This window comes from Anomaloglossus baeobatrachus, chromosome 1 (genome assembly GCF_048569485.1).
Source record: "Anomaloglossus baeobatrachus isolate aAnoBae1 chromosome 1, aAnoBae1.hap1, whole genome shotgun sequence".
NCBI classification, from domain to species: Eukaryota; Metazoa; Chordata; class Amphibia; order Anura; family Aromobatidae; genus Anomaloglossus; species Anomaloglossus baeobatrachus.
This window is the reverse complement of record NC_134353.1, coordinates 140,430,513-140,452,201: the sequence shown is the minus strand read 5'-3', so window position 1 is coordinate 140,452,201 and position 21,689 is coordinate 140,430,513. Positions and strand designations below refer to the sequence as shown.

The following is a 21,689-nucleotide window of genomic DNA, read 5'->3' as shown; positions in this document are numbered from 1 at the left end:
AAAGATCCAAAATATCGAGTGTGAAGATTACAGTGTAGCTCTGTCAGACATGTCTTGTTTTTCTTGAGTACCTTTATATAGCAAGATTTTGTGTATACAGAATATGGCGAGTGCGTGACCAACTGTTCTAGCTGAAGTTAAGCTGAATAAGAAGTAACATTTGCTAAAGAGAACTTCTGTAAAGTATTCGTGTAGTCGCCCATGGGATTTTTAAACTTGAGGGTCTGACAATGTATTGAGTTCAAATTGGTGTTTGGAAACTTTAACACAAACATGCTGACCGAACCACGAACCACGAGCCACGGGTAGCATAGATCAGACACTGGCTGCGTTATTGTAGCCGAGCATGTTTCACTGTAAACGCTGTGGTGTTTCACAATGAGCGCACTTTGAAATGCTGGTTGAGGACTATATGCCTAGGCCAAGGCAGTGTATAGGAAGAGACCTCTCAGTGTAATGGAGCAGAGCAGGGAGAAGCTGCCGAGGACCTGCCTTGTCCTAGGCACCCGAGACACACGGGGGACACTGGATCAAAGCTTTTATAGCAGAAAACAGATGTAAAAGCTTTGAAAAATAAAATCATTTTTGCAAAACTCCTAGTTGTGCAAAAAATTAGCGACTTGTGCCATTCGCATAAAGCAGTAGCTGGGGTGGGAGGGGGGCATGGCTACATCTGCCTGTCAAATTCATCAAGACTGCCAGTATATTGTACACCAGAAATGCTAATCCAGTCGCTGTCTGAAGTAGCCTTTCTGGTGTGACGCACACATGTGTGCCCGACTCAGAAGAAGCATTGAATTCATTAAGTATTCACCTAATGATGACTGAGCAGTACGATGCTTGCATGCTCTTTCCTCAAGTCGAGCAGGTTGTATGCTCTGACATGCTCAACTCAGGTAAAGTATAATTGAAGTCAATCATCGGGCAGTTTGGCTCTCCGACGACATACAGCCATCCATAAACAAAAAATTTCTTGGGGGAGAGAGGGCATTTTTTATGACACACTACATCCGAAAATATTGTGTCAACCCCCAGTGAGAGCCATTCAGAGATTGCAAGTGGCTCTCACTGGGGTGTCGGCTCCCATCATTTACTGAAGGGAGCCGGCTCTTTGTATCGGATGTTTCACGAACAATACATCTGAGCACCTGAGATACAAAACTGAGCACTGAGTGTACCCGAGCACTACGATGCTCGACCTAGTATTGAGAGCCTCAATGCTCTTGCTCATCATTACTCTTAATGAATTTGGCTTATTGTGCTTCGGCAAGACTGGTGTAGCCCGTGCGTGTATTAAGCTAGTCTTGCTTAATTGGCCCCCTGCAATAACACAGCAAGATTCTGATTAATGCTTGTGGTTTGGTAGTATGAATCTGCTGCAGGTTTCCTTTAAATATTTTTTAAAAATTACATTTACTGAATAACGTGGGTACTGGACAATTACCTCCTTTATAGTTATTTTATTAACGTGATCGGAATAATCAGAGATATAGGCTAATACTGATGCCCCCTCCCCATGCAGTGGTCTTGGCAACCAGACTGTCAGATGTGACAATCTTAGAGTACCAAGTACCCCTGGCAGCAGTCAGATGATGGGATATCCTAGCTCAGACTGTGATACTATTCTCAATAGTATACCCTGGATCGTTGGTGACGTCCATACCTGTGACCAGGTGAAATGAGCTGATGAATGGTGGGATAACCTAATTCATGTTTGGGCTGTCCCGGACATATATACTGGTGATCTGTAGTCTGCTGGCCACTAATCCTTATGTGGCTTGTAACCCAGGATCAAAACTCTTTAATAGCTTCTCCTGAACTTACCATCACGGAAGCTAAACATTTATATTACATTGTTTCTTTCCTTATTATCTCTCATTTTCTTTTTGAGACCTAACAAACCCCATGTGCTTGAAGCTTAAAATTATCTGTCTAGGAACATCCCAAAAAAATGTTTTTTGGAGTTATGACTTTAATTGACCTGCACAGTGTATGCAGATGCCAATCATCTAAAAACTGATATTAGTCCTAACGCATGCAAGTGACTAAATCTACCACACCCTATAGGCCATCTTAAAACATGACATGTAACATAGGTTAAAAGGTGAGTCTAGCACAAGAGCAGCAGATCTAGTAAAAGCAGTGACAGTTCTCAGACTCGCACATTGCATGTTAAAGTACATACACCGTTAGTTGTTGCAAGGTATCCATAAAGTTGTAGACGCTTACATACACCAACAAGGCCCAAGTGAAGTGTCACATTTCAGAGTCAAGTCGTGAACAGCAAGATAAAAGGGAAGAAGACAAACAGAATAGGTTAAGGCATGCTCATCATTCAGTATTTACAGGCTATAGAAAACAGACAGATGGAGCACAATTTACAATGTACAGGGCCAAAGACGTATTTCATTGTGATCATAAGGACACAATTTCCCAAATATTTCAGACTAGTCGAGAGGTACAGAACAACAGACGTAACTTACCTTCTATAAATCAGACACATTATAATAGTATGAACCTGTATCATTCAACTTACCACTCAGAAGGTCTTCAAGGATGTAGAAGTCTACATTATTCTTATACATAACCGCCAAAGCGTAAATTGCCCATTAAATGATCTGAACTATCAACATATTATTCTATATTTCTAGTACATATTAATATAAATAAGGCAAATGAAAGTTGCCCCCTCCATATGACGGACAGCCATTTGCCAAAAACAAGTAAGATCCTCAACTTCGATGAGAAATGAAGCTATCTGTTTCTAAAGCTTGATGGGCAAATTAGATCAATGTTGAATGAAGGCTTCCTGGTTGTCTCTGATAGAAAGACAAATCGGAAATGTGGCATTTCAACATGTCAGACCATTTGATGTTGGGGAAGAGTCTAACAGCAGTTTATCCTTCTCTCCCTCACAGAAAAGGTCATGGGGGGAACCACTGACTGACATTATGACTTGCACGTCATTAACTTGTCCTTTATGTAGTTCATAATTAGTAAATATTCGTGTTAGGATTATTTGTAACGAATCGCAAAGTACTATTCTGGTATATGTATATATCAATTCCCTGATGACGCCAGTATGGTTAGACATGTTGGGGAGGCTAGTGCAGAGATAGCTTGAACTGTTACCAATTACCAATATTAAGTGTTGACAATCGGCCAATGTCTAGCCATATCTAATCTACAGAGGGAAATTAAAAGGAACCTGTCACCAGATTTGGTAACTATAAGCTGCAGCAATCACCAGTGGGCTCTTATCAGGGCAGATCGAAGTGCACCTTCGCAGGACCTCAATGTCGGCGCATTTGCATAACGTAGGATGCGTCATGCACCCCGGCTTCAGAAGAAGGAGGACAAAGATGGTTGAAAGAGGAGGTGCTGCACTCGGAGAATAGAGCCACACAATTGACCCATCTGCACCGAACCGACCGTTTAGGTAAGTATTATAAAGTCATTTTTTCGTTCTACACAGCAGCCTGGGCTCTTATATACAGCATGTTAGAATGCTGTATATAAGAGCCCACTGGTGATTGCCGCAGCTTATTGTTACCAAAACTGGTGACCGGTTCTCTTTAAATACATCCGACCGTCTATCTCTACACTTAGTGTTTATAAATGTTTGTTCAGTGCACTCTATATTGACTAATAGGAATTAATAAAAGTTGAGTTTTAAATAATAGTCTTTAGTTTAGGAGTTTAGTTCCCTTTGGCAAACTGTCACTATTCCACTATAAGTCACAAATAATGAACCTAATGCAAGTCAATTGTTATTTTTCTTGTCGCGACAAATGCTGAAATAGTACTCAGTATTCAGTAAACATTATCCCAATATGAAGAGTTAGTATTCGCTCATCTGTATTCATAATGTATTATCATTGAAAGAACAACGTTATGTGCCTCCATGGTTACAGACTACAAATGCGCTATGCGTAGTCAGATCCTGCAGTCTTACTTCTTGCTAAGATGAAATAAATTGAGCTAAAAGTAGGGGAGAGATGACAATGAGTTTTGTTTCAATGTCACACTGCACAAGGTTTGTTATCATGGAAAACATAATCCTAAATAAGAACTGTGAAAAAGAAATGGTAAGGAATCTTTAAAAGATTAAATCAATAGCCCTCCAAAAAAACTAAATTTCTTCCACCAAAGATCTGGAATAAAAATGACTTTCTGCAAAGTCTGAATAGGTGCAAAATGGAAAGCAGATTTCCCACATAGCAGTCCTTGCATCATTTCTCATTCTTATGGCCAAGTTGTATTTTCCCTGTGGTGTTGCCCGTTTGCTACGTACCATAGATACAAGTCTTCGGCCATTATTAACCATCAACTAACTGCTGTAGGGCTCAGCTGGTTCACACATACTGGGTGGTCCCAAACAGAAACCCATTGGGAACAGCACTTTTATGGACTGGTTTCCGTAAAACAGTTAACACTTTAGTGAGCCTCATGTGCACTTTTGAAGCACTTTCATCCCTACAATAGATATTTGGGCCAGGTTGTGTCTTACATGTTCTGTATACAGGGTAGCTAATATCCAGTGTCAATTGCCTAGATTCCTATGTAAAAAAAATAACATAGGAATGAAACCGACTTGGTATTTTCTAACAGTTCACTCTGAATTGCCCTCTATGAAAATCTGCTTTAGTATTTGTATACAAACATAGTGAACCTCTCTGCTCTCAGGTAACTGCAATATGATGATTCATAAGTGATAGGGTGTAAATATTCGGGCATTCATAAGCAGGATATGATAGGGGCAGGTCTAAACTATATCAAAGTCCCTCATCTTTTGGGAGAATGGTGGTCCTGTGACAACAAGGCGGCCATCAATGGCTGTTTTTCTCAATTATATCAGATCAAGGAGAAAAATACACACAAGCAGTGATTCAAAGGAAAGATCATTGTCTGTGAGTTAATGGGGTTCACGTGATCCTCAATTTCGCAATAGTTAGGGTTCCATAGGAATGGAGATTCCAGCATTCAGAAAAATATAATAATGAAATGTAACCTTTAATAAATCATGATAAAAAGATGTATAAAATAGGAGCATGACTTAAAAAAAACTCCTGAAGCCTTACGCGTTTCGAACCACATATTAAGCCTTATTCGTAGTCTGACACTATTCATATGCAATCCAAAACGAGTGGGACCGCAGGAGGTTATTTTTTTTAGTCATGTGCATTTTCTATATATCTTATTAACCATGAATTATTATATTTTCTTATTATATTTCTTGCAGATGCAGGAATCTCCATTCCTATGGATTGATCATTTTTTCTACCCGAGAACCGGCTCAGTACTTGTTTTTTTCCCATGCACCATAAATGAGAATATTCAAAGGACCTGTAGGATTTTTTCTGTTGACTTTTTGGGATGGTGAGCTGTTTCTTTTTTATTTTCTTTCTATTTTGTTCCAGACATGGGACACAAAAGTATCTTAGAAAGATACACACAGACATTGCAACCTCTCCATAGATTCAGGAGAAAGAATGTTCCCAAGCTGTTACCGTGATTCACATGACCCTCATTTTCACACCCAGTGCTACTATCAGGGTATAACAACCGTGACTGGTGTACCGGGCCCGGTTAAGATGGGGGAGCCCGGCCGTGCCTAGGATAATTACTTAGCTTTAAGCCCCGGGCCGGCCAGGCCCCCCTCTTCACTGAGCCCAAGTCACAGCTGCAGCAGGGGGGCCTGGTGATGTCGCTTCAGCCACTACATGTCACTTTGTTGCATGTGAAGCCCTTCTAGGGTATCGCATGCAAATTAGCCAAATGGCCAGAAGCAAGGTGAGTGGAGCAGAGCAGGGATGCGTCACGTCATCCCGCAGCCCAGGGTGATGAGGTCATCACTCTGCGCCTCATCACAGTGCTGCGGGAAACGCGGAGGTGGTGAGGACGCGGCATCTGGCGGGGAATGGTAGGCGCTCAAAGAGCTGAAGATCGCCGGGGGTGGTGGGGGGCCCGCAGTCCCCAGCACCTGCCTTGCTTTAGCTGGATGCGCATCGGAGGGAGTACATCCAACCTAAATGCATGGTGGCTCAGAGACGACACCGCGCAACGTTGGAGCCAGGGAGGGTGAGTAAAATGTTTTCTTTTTTTCTTTTTGCGGCAGACAAATATAAAAGGAGAGGTCCTAGAAGGGGATGTATACAAGAAGGAGGGCATATTTACCGAAAGGGAACAAAAAACGGGGCTGGAGACAACACTATGTACCCAGGAGGGGAGATATATATATATATATATATATATATATATATATATACCAGGAGAGGCCCTGGAAGGGGACCTATATACAAGAAGGAGGACATATATACAAGGAAAGGGACAAAAACCAGGATGGGGACATATATACCAGAATATGGCCAGGAGGGGGAGATACAGTCAGGGCCAGAAATATTTGGACAGTGACACAAGTTTTGTTATTTTAGCTGTTTACAAAAACATGTTCAGAAATACAATTATATATATAATATGGGCTGAAAGTGCACACTCCCAGCTGCAATATGAGAGTTTTCACATCCAAATCAGAGAAAGGGTTTAGGAATCATAGCTCTGTAATGCATAGCCTCCTCTTTTTCAAGGGACCAAAAGTAATTGGACAAGGGACTCTAAGGGCTGCAATTAACTCTGAAGGCGTCTCCCTCGTTAACCTGTAATCAATGAAGTAGTTAAAAGGTCTGGGGTTGATTACAGGTGTGTGGTTTTGCATTTGGAAGTGGTTACTGTGACCAGACAACATGCGGTCTAAGGAACTCTCAATTGAGGTGAAGCAGAACATCCTGAGGCTGAAAAAAAAAGAAAAAATCCATCAGAGAGATAGCAGACATGCTTGGAGTAGCAAAATCAACAGTCGGGTACATTCTGAGAAAAAAGGAATTGACTGGTGAGTTTGGGAACTCAAAAAGGCCTGGGCGTCCACGGATGACAACAGTGGTGGATGATCGCCGCATACTTTCTTTGGTGAAGAAGAACCCGTTCACAACATCAACTGCGGTCCAGAACACTCTCAGTGAAGTAGGTGTATCTGTCTCTAAGTCAACAGTAAAGAGAAGACTCCATGAAAGTAAATACAAAGGGTTCACATCTAGATGCAAACCATTCATCAATTCCAAAAATAGACAGGCCAGAGTTAAATTTGCTGAAAAACACCTCATGAAGCCAGCTCAGTTCTGGAAAAGTATTCTATGGACAGATGAGACAAAGATCAACCTGTACCAGAATGATGGGAAGAAAAAAAGTTTGGAGAAGAAAGGGAACGGCACATGATCCAAGGCACACCACATCCTCTGTAAAACATGGTGGAGGCAACGTGATGGCATGGGCATGCATGGCTTTCAAAGGCACTGGGTCACTTGTGTTTATTGATGACATAACAGCAGACAAGAGTAGCCGGATGAATTCTGAAGTGTACCGGGATATACTTTCAGCCCAGATTCAGCCAAATGCCGCAAAGTTGATCGGACGGCGCTTCATAGTACAGATGGACAATGACCCCAAATATACAACCAAAGCTACCCAGGAGTTCATGAGTGCAAAAAAGTGGAACATTCTGCAATGGCCAAGTCAATCACCAGATCTTAACCCAATTGAGCATGCATTTCACTTGCTCAAATCCAGACTTAAGACTGAAAGACCCACAAACAAGCAAGACCTGAAGGCTGCAGCTGTAAAGGCCTGGCAAAGCATTAAGAAGGAGGAAACCCAGCGTTTGGTAATGTCCAGGGGTTCCAGACTTAAGGCAGTGATTGCCTCCAAAGGATTCGCAACAAAATATTGAAAATAAAAATATTTTGTTTGGGTTTGGTTTATTTGTCCAATTACTTTTGACCTCCTAAAATGTGGAGTGTTTGTAAAGAAATGTGTACAATTCCTACAATTTCTATCAGATATTTTTGTTCAAACCTTCAAATTAAACGTTACAATCTGCACTTGAATTCTGTTGTAGAGATTTCATTTCAAATGCAATGTGGTGGCATGCAAAGCCCAACTCGCGAAAATTGTGTCACTGTCCAAATATGTCTGGACCTAACTGTATATATATATATATATATATATATATATATATATATATATATATATATATATATATATATACCAGGATGGGACCTGGAAGGAGACATATATATAAGAAGGACATGTATTCAACGAACGGGACAAAAACCAGAATAGGGACATTGTAACAGAATGTGCCCAGGAGGGGATATATACGCTAGGATGAGCCCTGGAATGAGACATATAAACAAGAAGGATGACATATATAAAAGGAAGGGGACAAAAACCAGGATGGGGACATATATATTAGAATGTGCCCAGGAAGGGGAGATATACATACCAGGATGGGCTATATATACCAGGATGGGGACATATTTACCAGGAGGGTTCCAGGATCAGGACATATATAACAAGAGGACATATATGCTAGGAAGGGGACAATAAACTAAGGTGGCGACATACGTACCAGGAAGGGCCCAGGATGGGGACATATATACCAGGAGGATATTATACAGAGGGGGAATGTGTGTGTGTGTGGGGGAATAGTATACAGAGGAGCAGTTTGTGTGTGACTATTATACACAGGGGCACTGTGTGTTTGGGAATACCTCACTTACTGTAACCTCACCCATCCCTTGTAGACGGTGAGTCATCGCGGGCAGTGTCCTCGCTTCTCTTGTACCAGTCTGTGTCTTGTTTTGTTTATGATACAACAAGAAGTAAATGGCAATTCCTCTGTGCTGATGGTAATAGATGTAGGGGTGCGCTTCAGGTTCCAAGGCCTTTTGTCAATAGAAGAATACAAGGCACCCCCAAGATTGGCTGCAACGTGTGATTTATTTAATGTGCATAACAACAACAGAACGTTTTCGGTCTGTAGACCTTCCTCAGTAAGCACATTCGTGAAGAGGAGTTCAGCGTGGGTGATTAGCGCGGTGTCCACCGCCGCATGGAGTCAGCCTCCATGCGGCGGTGGACACCGCGCTAATCACCCACGCTGAACTCCTCTTCACGAATGTGCTTACTGAGGAAGGTCTACGGACCGAAAACGTTCTGTTGTTGTTATGCACATTAAATAAATCACACGATGCAGCCAATCTTGGGAGTGCCTTGTATTCTTCTATGGTTTTGTTTATGATTACTGTATTTGTCTACACTATGTATACCCCTTTTCACATGTAAAGCGCCATGGAATAAAAGGTGCTATAATAATAAGTAATAATATTATACACAGGGGCAATGCATCTGTGAGGCGGATATTATACAGAGGGGCAGTGTGTGTGGGGGGATATTACACATGTGGTCAAAATTGTTGATACCCCTCGTTTTATGAAAGAAAAAAACCCAATGGTCACAGAAATAACTGGAATCTGATAAAAGCAATAATAAATAAAAAAAAACTATGAAACTGACAGTCAGATATTGCTTTCAACCATGCTTCCACACAATTTAAAAAAAAATAAATAAAACTCATGAAATAGGCCTGGATAGTAATGATGGTACTCTTAACATAATATTTTGTTGCAAAACCTTTTGAGGCAATCATTGCAATCAAACGATTCTTTTAACTGTTAATGAGACTTCTGCACCTCTCGACAGGTATTTTGGCCCACTCCTTAAGAGCAAACTGCCCCAGTTGTTCCGTGTTTGAAGGTTGCTTGCCTTTTGCAGACGGCATGTTTCAGCTCTTTCCAAAGATGCTCAATAGGATTTAGGCCAGGGCTCATAGAAGGCCAGTTCAGAATAGTCCAATGTTTTCCTCTTAGGCATTCTTAGGTGTTTTTAGCTATGTGTTCTGGGTCATTATCCTGTTGCAGGACCATGACCTATGACTGAGATCAAGCTTGCTGACACTGGGCAGCACATTTCTCTCTAGAATCCCTTGATAGTCTTGAGATTTCATTATACCCTGCACAGATTCAAGATACCCTGTGCCAGATGTAGCTAAGCAGAACCAGAACATAACAGAGCCTCCTCCATGTTTTACAGTAGGGATAGTGTTTTTTTCTTGATATGGTTCATTTTTACGTCTGTGAACATAGAGCTGATGTGCCCTACCAAATAGTTCCATATTGTCTCATCTGTACATAGGACATTCTCCCAGAAGCTTTGTGGCTTGCCAACATGTAGTTTGGCAAATTCCAGTTTGGCTTTTTCATGATATTTTTTCAACAATGGTGTCCTCCTTGGTCATCTCCCATGAAGTCCACTTTGGCTCAAACAACAACAGATGGTGCTTTTCTGACATTGATGTTGCTTGAGCTTGTAGTTCACCGTTAACCTATTTAGAAGTTTTTCTGGGCTCTTTTGTTACTATTCGTATTATCCGTCGTTTTGATTTGTCATCAATTTTCACCCCAAGACATCTGCACTCCTGGCGGTGTTGAAGCATGAGATCCCGCTGCTCTTCAGCGTCTGAAGCACAGGTGAACAAAGGAATGATCCAGCTTCATGTTTCCATAAAAACACAGCTTTAATGAAAAAGACTTTTTTAAAATACAAAGAATATTTTCTTGTAAGATAAGCCACAAAAGTATACAATCTCTGAGTTAGGAAAAATCCGAAGGTTCTTTAAACCAAGGTCTAAGAGCCGCGTCTGGTGTGCGGTTTAAAGAACCTTTGGATTTTTCCTGACTCAGAGATGGTATACTTTTGCGGTTTATCTTTATTACAAGAAAAATATTCTTTGTATTTTAAAAAAGTCTTTCATTAAAGCTCTGTTTTTATGGAAACGTAAAGCTGGATCATTCCTTTGTTCACCTGTTGATTGAACACGTCCCTTTTGTCACATTATTTTCAGTGGTACCATCATTTCTGTCCAGACCTGTTTCATGAGTTTTATGTTTTTAAAAATTCTGTGGAAGCATGGTTGAAAAGCAATGTCTGACTTTCATTTGTTCATTTCCACACATTTTTTATTTATTACTTTTGTCAGATTCAAGTTATTTCTGTGACCATTGTGGGTTTTTCTTTCATTAAACAATGGGTACCACCAATTTTGACCACGTGTGCAATATAGAGAACCAGTGTGTGTGTGGGGGGGGCTATTATACAGAGGATCAGTGTGTGGAGGGATATTATACAGAGGAGAAGTGTAGCAGTGTGTGGGTGGATATTATACAGAGGAGCAGTGTGTGTGGGGGGATATTATATAGAGGAGCAGTGTGTGTGGGGGGATATTATATAGAGGAGCAGTGTGTGGGAGAGATATTATACAGAGGAGCTGTGTGTGTGTGGGGGGATATTATATAGAGGAGCTATGTATGTGGAGGAAATATTATACAGCGGGGCATTGTGTGTAGGTATGATATACAGAGAGGCAGTGTGTTTGGGGATATTATACATGGGGTAGTGTGGGCGAGATATTATGGAGAGGGGCGGTGTAGAGGGTGTATTATGGACAGGGGTGGTGTAGAGGGTGTGTTAATAATTTTCTGAGGGAAATACTTCATTTTCTGGAACCTCAAGGGTACTAACACTTTTGGCCATGACTGCGTGTGTATATATGTATGTACATTTTTCCAAGCATGGTGGTGAGAGTGTGGAAGGTTTGCGTGGCGGAGGTGGAGCTGGGGTGGAGCTTGGGTGGAGTCTCAAGGGGGCCCAAAAATGTTATCAGTATGGAGGCCTGAAATTCCTAGTGGCGGCCCTGTCAACACCAGATGAGTCCTAGACATGGGACCTGAAGTTATCCTACATTTATGGGATATCCCATCAATTCTGTCTTTCTTTGAGTCTATAAATACTACTAGGGACCTTATACACCCTTCTCTGTAATGGAGTCGTGCCACAATTCTGTAAACCCTATCAACACCATTCCTATTAAGCAGAAAGTTTGACTACATTTTAAGAGGATGTCCTGGATTTACTCTAGAGAATCTTTCTAATGACATATCATTAATTTAGTTTTAACACTTCGAATGAAAGATTGCATGAAAATATGTCTAGCCTTTTTCCTCCAGTTAACCAGCATTCAGTGTTTTCTCCATCGAATGAAACGTTTTTATATGGCCTTTCCTACTGTACAAAATAACTGGAGCATAAATGCATCTGAGATAACACATCTGTCCTATTGTACATTAGGCAAACATTGGTTCAGAAAACAATGCGGAACAAAAGGAGCAAGTTTATTTAATGAATGCAGGCTTCCACAGAATTGCAATGATGACGTACAATGCTAAGGAAGCGGCAACCATGTATGCAATAGAAATCTCCCTGCCGTGCTGCCTGATATGTTACATTTATATAAAGGGAACTGTACTGAGAATGAAAAATATACTGCACAAGAAAAATGACATTCTGCTTATGGAGGTTCAATAAAGTCAGAGACATCAATAAAGTCAGAGACATCAACAAATAAGTGGTGGAAGTATAAAGCCTCTATTGACCTAGTAGACAATGTTTCATAAAGTTAAGTGGCAATTTTCGATGTAGGTTAGCCAGGAGTAGATACAAATAGAAGAAACATAAAGGGAAGACTAATACTTCTCTTTTTTGTTTCCGCTCCTGTGTTTGGTACAAAAACTGCATGTGTGATCCCAAGCCTCATGATATATTCACATGTAGCAAATTGGCTGCAAAAATTTCTGCGACTGTCCCATACATATTGTGGAATTCCCTGTGTTCGCTGCTAAACAACCTGCACATGATGGAACTGTCTTTTAGGCCCCCTTAATACCCGTGTTTCTGACATGTGTGGTGTCCATTTTCACACGTACCGGAAACACGTTCACACGCATAATCAATAAAATCTATGTTGGTCCTCACATCTTCGTGTTTTCACACTGACAGTGTGTTCTTGTAAACCATACGTAGGTCTGTGTGATCCACACGAGGACATGTCTGATTTTTGGATGCAATACAGATCACAAAAGTCAATGGGTCCGAGAAAAACACGTACATTACACGGATGGCATCATTACTGACATTTAAGTGTTAAAGATTTGCAAAGATGATAGATGGATAGATGGATAGATGATAGATAGATAGATAGATAGATAGATGGATAGATGATAGATAGGATTTAGAGAACAGATATTAGCCAAATAAATATATAAGGATTCTTGTGTGCATGTCATATTTTTTTATTACTGGGTTAATAAGTGGAGATAGACACCTCTCCATTGCCAACACCAATGCTTAATGCCAGCTGACATTACACAGCTGACATCAACTCCAAAAACCATTGCCCAATTGTCACCGCACCAGGGCAATCAATAAGATCTAAGGCAAGGTGTCAAAATTGGGGCATCTTGTGATTCTCCACTTCTGTGGCGACTGCGGGCTGCTATGTTTAGGCTGGGAAGGGCCAAATAACCATGGACCTTCTCAGGCTCATACCAGCCCACAGCTGCTTTACCCTTGCTGGTTATCAAAAATAGGGTTGAGTCCACGTTATTATATTTTCATTTAATTATTTCTTTATTTGGTTAATATCTGTATAATCATTGCACATCTTTAGCTCATAAAAACATTAGACTCCGTGTCATATGTTTTTTTTTATATATGTCACCATGACGTCAGACACGTACATACAGATTGTCAAAATCGAATTGCCACATGTCTTTTTTAGTGCGCATATGTGAAGGGGCCTTAGTAGCAGAAATTTCTGCAACAAATTTGCCACACAAGAATCTTCCATAATTAAAAAGATACTCAACTGGAACTAAATGTTTGATACATTAGGTTTGTTTAACACTATTTTCAGAATCTTCTTATTGTATTTTTTGGCATTTTGTTTAATCTATTACATCTGAGTCATCCATTTTTTAACGCTTGTATCGATACATTTTATATCATTGCATGACCTTGGAGTGTGCAGTGAAGTTCTTGTTTCTAAATATTGGGGTCCAGCCCCGTTTACTAAAACCTTCCACCTCCGAATGATTGAATCAAGATTTTCGATATGAGGTTACTCCACCTACACTGAACAACATGGATAAACGTTCATCAATAATAACCGATAATCCAATGGACAAAGATATGAATTCCCTTTTTCATCGCTGGCAGCCTATTAATTATTATGTGGGCAGGAGCAATATTAAACAAGTTACCAGTTGAGCACACTTTTCCTCTTCTCCTTTCCGTTCTTTTTTTTCATTTTTCTTTCTAAATATTTCCTGTAGCTGGAAAACAGATAAAATACAGAATAAGTTATATCTACAACTGTATACTGTAAAAAGAAATACACCAATTATAGAGACCAATAATGGAAGGCTCTAGAATTTACACCCTTCCGGTAGGTTTTGGAGCCAGTTTCAGTTGAATCCGGACCTGATGCGGATTATTTGCTTTATTTCTGTACTGTCCAGGTAACTCCCTGTTAAGCCAATAGTGATCACGCTGCTAAATTCATAACCCTTTATTATGTTTCATTCACGCACAATATCTGTGTAGATGGCTGTGTACGGGCGTGACAAGCTTTTATCTAGATATACACAAGACAAGTAGTCGGAATTAGTATTCTGGAGGAAGCGGTGTTAATCTGGGGGAATACTCTGCTGAGAATCAGCAACTCAAATATCATCTCTCCACACCGAGTCATTTGTCTGCACAGTAGGCACCAAGCATACCTACAGATCTTTTTTCATACTGTCAGCACAATCCAATTAAATGATTAAGATTTTTTTCGTACATCCATAAGATTCCTTTGTGGTGCTGTACAAATCATTACTTAATAGATATACAACAATTTGAAGGGCTTTAATACACAACAAATACGATAAAAGGCTTATCATACAACAGTGTGGTATCAGAAACACAAGAACCAAAAGCAATGTATCATATAACAGTGTGACATCAAAAATACAAGAACCAAAATTAATGTATCGTACAAAATAGTATCAGAAACACAAGAACCAGAAATACAGTGCCTCCTTGAATTTTTCAATCTTTTCCCACATTTCAGGCTTCAAACATAAAGATAAAAATTTTAATGTTATGGTGAAGAATCAACAACAAGAGGGACACAATTGTGAAGTTGAACAAAATGTATTGCTTATTTTAAACTTTTATAAAAAAAAGAATAAACTGAAAATTGGGGCGTGCAATATTATTCGTCCTCTTTACTTTCAGTGCAGCAAACTCACTCCAGAAGTTCACTGAGGATCTCTGAATGATCCAATGTTGTCCTAAATGACTGATGATGATAAATATAATCTACCTGTGTGTAATCAAATCTCCGTATAAATGCACCTGCTCTGTGATAGTCTCAGTGTTCTGTTTAAAGCGCAGATAGCATCATGAAGGCCAAGGAACACAACAGGCAGGTCCATGATACTGTTGTGGAGAAGTTTAAAGCCAGATTTGGTTACAAAAAGATTTCCACAACTTTAAACATCCCAAGAAGCACTGTGCAAGCGATCATATTGAAATGGAAGGAGTATCATTCCACTGCAAATCTACTAAGACCTGGCCGTGACTCAAAAATTTCATCTCAAACAAGGAGAAGACTGATCAGAGATGCAGCCAAGAGGCTCATGATCACTCTGGATGAACTGCAGAGATCTACAGCTGAGGTGGGAGAGTCTATGCATAGGACAACAATCAGTTGTACACTGCACAAATCTGGCCTTTATGGAAGAGTGGCAAGAAAAAAGTAATTTCTCAAAAATATTCATAAAAAGTGTTATTTAAAGGGAACCTGTCAGCAGAAATTTTGCACTAAACATAAAAGATTCCCCCTCTGCAGCTCCTGGGCTGCATTCTAGCAATGTTCCTGTTGTTCTTGTGCCCCCTTTCTGACCAAAATAAAGACTTTATAAAGTAGTACTTTTTTGTATGCAGATACTGTAAATGGTACACGGGGGCGGGCTGCCTGGTGTCTGTTATTCTGCCTCCTGCCGCTTTAGGCCGTCCCCCATCACTCATTTCCATAGCTGTGGACGCCGCCCAGTGTTCCAGAGGTCCCCGCGCATGCCCAGTGCCTATCTCTCGTGGATGAGCACTGTGTCAAGTGTCACCGCTGGTGACGTGTGCGCAGGCTTTAGATTATGGGCGGCGCTTTGATTTTCATTACCAAGTAACCGCCCATAATTGCGTGACCGCGCTTTCCCCCTCTGCCTCCTTCGTTCTGCGCAAGCGCGGGCCTGCTGACCCCACGTTACCTCTTTCCCATCTTGCCCTGAGGCAGGAAATAGATGGGAGGAGCGCGGAGCAGGACAATCCTGCGTCTAATCCTGATCGGTGGTGTCCTGCTCCGCGCTCCTCCCAACTATTTCCTGCCTCAGGGCAAAATGGAAAAGAGGAAGAATGGGCAAGAATTTCAGTCTCTTGATGTGCAAAACTGATAGAGACATACCCCAAGCGACTTGCAGCTGTAATTCCAGCAAAAGATGGTGCTACAAAGTATTAACTTAAAGGGGACGAATAATATTGCACGCCCCAATTTTCAGTTTATTATTTTTTATAAAATTTTAAAATAAGCAATACATTTCGCTCAACTTCACAATTGTGTCCCACTTGTTGATTCTTCACCATAACATTAACAATTTTTATCTTTATGTTTGAAGCCTGAAATGTGGGAAAAGGTTGAAAAATTCAAAAGGGGCCGAATACTTTCGTAAGGCACTGTAATGTATCGTATAAAGTAGTATCAGAAATACAAGAACCAGAAATAATGTATCATACGAGTACAACAGAGTATAATCAGAGAAAATAAATAAAAACAACAAAAAAAACCCTAATTCGACTTCTAAGGCCTTGCGTGTCAGCTTTCTTCAAATTCGAGAAAAACGGACCGAATTTCAGAACTGATTTTCATCAATTTTGTCAGTTTGGTGCAATTTATGATAATTTTTCTTGTATGTTAAAAAAAAAAAGTTTCTACACCTTTTCCTATCTATGTCTATGTGCGCACGCTGCATCTTTGTGGTGACCACAAAAATGCATGTTTCCAAAAAAACTCTCCCTCGGGATGCATTTTTGCTGCGTTTTTTTTCAAAGATGTAGCCAAAAAAAAGCTGCAAGGTGCGCACAGCAAAAATGAAATCTCAGACTTTGCTGGGGAAGGAAATGCATGCAGTTTTGGGACCAAAACTGCACCCAAAAAATGAGGCAAAAAACACAGCGTGTGTACAAGGTCTATCAGTTCCTGAAAAGCAGACCACACTCTTACAGTAACCGAGGACTGTCCGATTTTTTCACAGACTCATTGACTTACATTGCTGATTTTGATCCGACATTTTGCTCAACATCGGATCTGTTTACACGATTTCGCGAATCCACAAAAAATCACAGCAGGGAATGGCCCCATTTACTATTATAGGTACTAGTGACAATAGCACAGATAGCACTTGCACAAAAAAAACTGATATGTGAATGATGCCTTACTCAAAGTGTTCCATCAAGAAAAATCTTTTTACATTCCAGAATTTGCCAGATGCCAAAATAACGCTAAGTTCGAATCAGATTTACAAAGAAGCTGGTTAAGTTTCCTTTTTGCCCACTTGGTGTTAGAAGGGCTTCTTTGTATTGGTCATGAGACAAGCAATTCACTCTGATCACTCTATGATACTCACTTAAAACTTATTTTATATCTAGGATGAGTGTACTAGAGACATGGCAAATTTGCATTGTTATCATTGTACAATATATTATGGTTCAATTCTACAATTGGAAGACAATATAAAAATTATTTTTTACTGGATGAGTTGTACTTTTAAATGAAACCATGAATTTTACCATATAGTGTACTGGAAAACAGCAAAAAAAATTCCAAGTGCGGAAAAATTGCAAAAATGTGTCATCACACTATTGTTTTTGGGATATGTTATTCACCGTGTTCAATATATTGTAGAACTGATGTGTGGGTGTGATGGGTCAGGTCGGTGCGAGTTTGTAGACCCCAAACATGTATAAGTTTACTTTTATCTAAGGGTTGAAAAAAAATTCACAAGTTGGTCCAAAAAAGTGGCGCACTTTTTGTGCCATTTTCCAAAACCCGTAGGGTTCTTAATTTTTGGGACCTGGGGATCAGTGATGGCTTATTTTTTGCATCTTGAGCTGACGTTTTTAACGGTACAATTTTTGCATAGATGCTACGTTTTTATCGCCTATTACTGCATTTTGCGCAAAATTAGCGGTGACCAAAAAATGTAATTATGGCATTTGGATTTTTTTTGCCGCTACGCCGTTTATCGATCGGATTAATTGATTTTATATTTTGACAGATCGGGCATTTCTGAACACGGTGATACCAAATATGTGTATATTTTTTAACCCTATTAGTTTTGATGGGGCGAATGGGGGGTGATTTGAACCTTTATGTTTTTTTAAAACTTTTTTTTTTATTTCACTAGTTCCCTTTGGGTTATAAGGATCACCAAGACGTCTGATCGCTTGTGCATTTCTGTAGATCACAGCTGCATTGCTCTGATCTTTAGAAAAGCTGCTTTCCTCTCACACACGGCTCTCTGCCTCTTGATAGCTACAGCAGTCAACACATGACCCTATGCTACCATGGCAACCATCGGCTCCACACGATCACATCATGTGACTTCCAATGGCACCAGGTAAATGAATGCTTATCTTGTCAGATTTTGACAGCGAGATGTAAGGGGTTAACAGGTGTGAGTGGATTGCGGATCCACAAGTGCCTGGGTGGCACACATGTCAGCTATTAAAATAAGCCGGCAGGGATTACAGTGACACAATCCATGACGTAACCAGTATGTCATATGTCGTTAAGAGGTTAAATGTATTTTACTGGGTGTGAGGTAGCGTTGTCGGCTGCGCTGCAGAAGACACGGGATCCAGGCACCAAGATTCACAGCACACAGTTTATTCCAAAGAAAAAGTCCACAATATTACATATGTGCCTTTCCGGCAGAGAACTCAGGGAGATGTGATCACTCCCTCACACCCGGCACACCTGCCCTTGTTCCTGAATCTATTTATCCCTCCCTTCAGCCTGTAGGGAAAACAGCATTAACCCTATAGTGGGTTATCATGGAGTGAGCACAACCGGGGCGAGACATACCGGCCGTCATAGATAACCCCGGTCACAGTCTCACATACCCCCCCCCTCAGTTCAAGCGTGCGGGGTTGAACTCCTGCCATCAAACACGGGCCGCGGGACAAGGCATCGGCGTTGCCCTGCAACCTACCGGCCCGGTGTTCAACCGTAAACCGGAAGTTCTGCAGAGAAAGGAACCACCGGGTAACCCGGGCATTCCGTTCCTTGGCGGACCTCATCCAGACCAGTGGAGAGTGATCCGTCACCAAGCGAAACTGACGTCCCAGCAGGTAATAGCGTAGGGACTCCAAGGCCCACTTGATCGCCAGGCACTCCTTCTCCACTACGCTATAATTCCGCTCGGGAGGGGCGAGCTTCCTACTTAAGAAGGTGACGGGGTGTTCCACCCCCTGAACCACCTGAGACAGCACTGCCCCCAGGCCGACCTCCGAGGCGTCAGTCTGTACTATGAACTCTTTCCGGAAATCAGGGTTTACAAGAACGGGCTGTCCGCACAGGACCCCCTTCAGGGCCCGGAAGGAGTCCTCGGCCTGCGGAGTCCAGTGCACCATGACGGACTTCTTGCCTTTGAGAAGGTCCGTCAAGGGGGCTGATAGTCCCGCAAAATCTTTTACAAACCTCCTGTAGTACCCCACGATACCCAGGAAGGCCCTAACCTGCTTCGTGGTCAGGGGTCTAGGCCACTTCTGGATCGCCTCAACTTTGTTAATTTGGGGCTTAATCACTCCTTGGCCTATTACGTAGCCCAAGTAGCGGGCTTCCGTGAGTCCCAACGCACATTTCTTGGGATTGGCTGTCAATCCGGCTGTTCGAAGCGCGTCCACCACCGCTTGTACCTGTTCCAAGTGGGTCTGCCAATCGGAGCTGTAAATAATGATGTCATCAAGGTACGCTGATGCATACGCCTGGTGGGGTTCCAGCACTAAGTCCATCAACCTCTGGAACGTGGCCGGAGCGCCATGTAACCCAAAAGGCAAGACAACATAGTGGAAGAGACCCTCCGGCGTAACAAAAGCGGTTTTCTCCTTGGCGGACTCAGTTAGTGGCACCTGCCAGTACCCCTTGGTCAGGTCGAGCGTGGTAAAATATCGCGCCTGTCCCAGCCTATCAATCAGCTCATCCACCCGCGGCATGGGGTAGAGATCGAACTTGGATATTTCGTTCAATCTCCTAAAGTCATTGCAGAACCTTAAGGAGCCATCGGGTTTTGGTATTAGGACAATCGGACTAGCCCATTCACTCCGGGATTTTTCGATGACCCCCAGGCGTAACATTGACTTTACTTCCTCTGATATGGCTTGTCGTCGAGCCTCCGGTACCCGGTATGACTTCAGGCGTACCTTCAGGTGGGGCTCGGTGACAATATCATGTCGTATCAGATTGGTCCTACCGGGCAGCTCGGAGAAGACATCGGGGTTCTGCTGAACCAACCGTCTGGCCTCTCGCCTCTGTGTCTTGGTGAGGGCTTCTCCAGTCCTTACTTCCGGTTCGTCCTCTCCGGAGGTCGCTGGAGCCGGATGTGAACGACCCGAAGAGGAGGGAGGTGGGGAAAAAACAGCCATCAGGTTTTCCCGTTCCTGCCAAGGTTTTAATAGGTTGACATGGTATATTTGTTCAGGTTTCCGCCTACCGGGCTGCAATACTTTGTAGTTAACCACCCCGACTCTTTCCTTTATCTCGTAGGTGCCTTGCCACTGAGCCACTATAAAAGAGAAAGTAGCGCCTATGAGAAGTACCCGCAGGTCTAAGATTAAATTTAGAGGAATAAGAGTTTGCTCACCTGGTGAGGTTGTGCGCCCTCGCACAACCCCGGTGTTGGTTGTATAGATCCTCCGATCTAATATGGATTGGGGGTTTGAAGCCTTGGTAGCGATCCTGTTAGATCGTGATCTTTGCTGGAGATGTCCGGATTCAGGACCGCTGGTTCCTCCTGAAATCCCCGGCACTCTGGGTTCTGGAGTGTTACAGCGATCCACCGTTCTCCAGCTGAGGGTTTCACTTCGAAATGGAGTGCCTATGTCTTGCTGCAGCTCTGACCGAATCCCTCAGAAGGGAGTGAGCATATAGTAAGTAATTGGATTATCGGTCTGGCGAGCGCTGACAATGCACAGGTTCCGTTATGATTAAAGTTGTTTTATTGTTAAAATATTTCAGAATGCTCCTGTTATTCAGATAATACAACGCGTTTTAGCAATACATCAATGCTTTCCTCAGGTATAACAGGAGTAATTCTCGAGCAATAAATATATAGGGGTTGCACAGGTGGTGTTCTTGTGGGTGTGCCATTAATTAGAACTTTTGTTTCCTTTATACAAAATATAGTGAGATAAAATTTATTTAGTTTCATAATAAGATAGTTGTTAAAAAGATATTTGTTAAAAATCCTTTTAAGGGTATTAGGTATATAGTATAAATAAAATCTATAGTATATAGTAAAATTTATTATATGATGAAAATTATTTGAATTAAAATTAATAAAATTTTATAATTTTATAAAAATTCGTTTCAGAGTTTTATTTTTCCCTTGTATGTTTCATTAAAATTGTGTTCTCTATGTTTCTACTGTGTTTATTTTTCTACTATATATGTATGTATTATAATATCTTTATAAATGAAATTCCTTTAAGGATTTTTCTTATTTTCTCTTAAAGGGATTTTTTTCTCTTAAAGGGATTTTTTTCCTAAAGGGGATTTTTTACTACAGGAATCAGACATT

The 21,689-nt window shown here is 41.4% G+C and overlaps 1 protein-coding gene across 3 annotated transcripts in view; it reads right to left on the bottom strand.

Annotated features, from left to right (window-relative positions):
* The window catches only part of MICU3 (mitochondrial calcium uptake family member 3), a 258,476-nt gene that overhangs the window by 54,950 nt on the left and 181,837 nt on the right, over window positions 1-21,689 (bottom strand). For 2 of the 3 annotated variants that reach the window (XM_075347080.1, XM_075347078.1), the window contains exons 7-8: window positions 14,052-14,123; window positions 2,186-2,224 (exon numbers count right to left, since the gene is read on the bottom strand). In XM_075347080.1, coding sequence (XP_075203195.1) covers window positions 2,186-2,224; window positions 14,052-14,123 — 111 coding nt within the window. The remainder of the gene's footprint in view (window positions 1-2,185; window positions 2,225-14,051; window positions 14,124-21,689) is intronic. The other variant, XM_075347079.1, reaches the window with a different exon arrangement.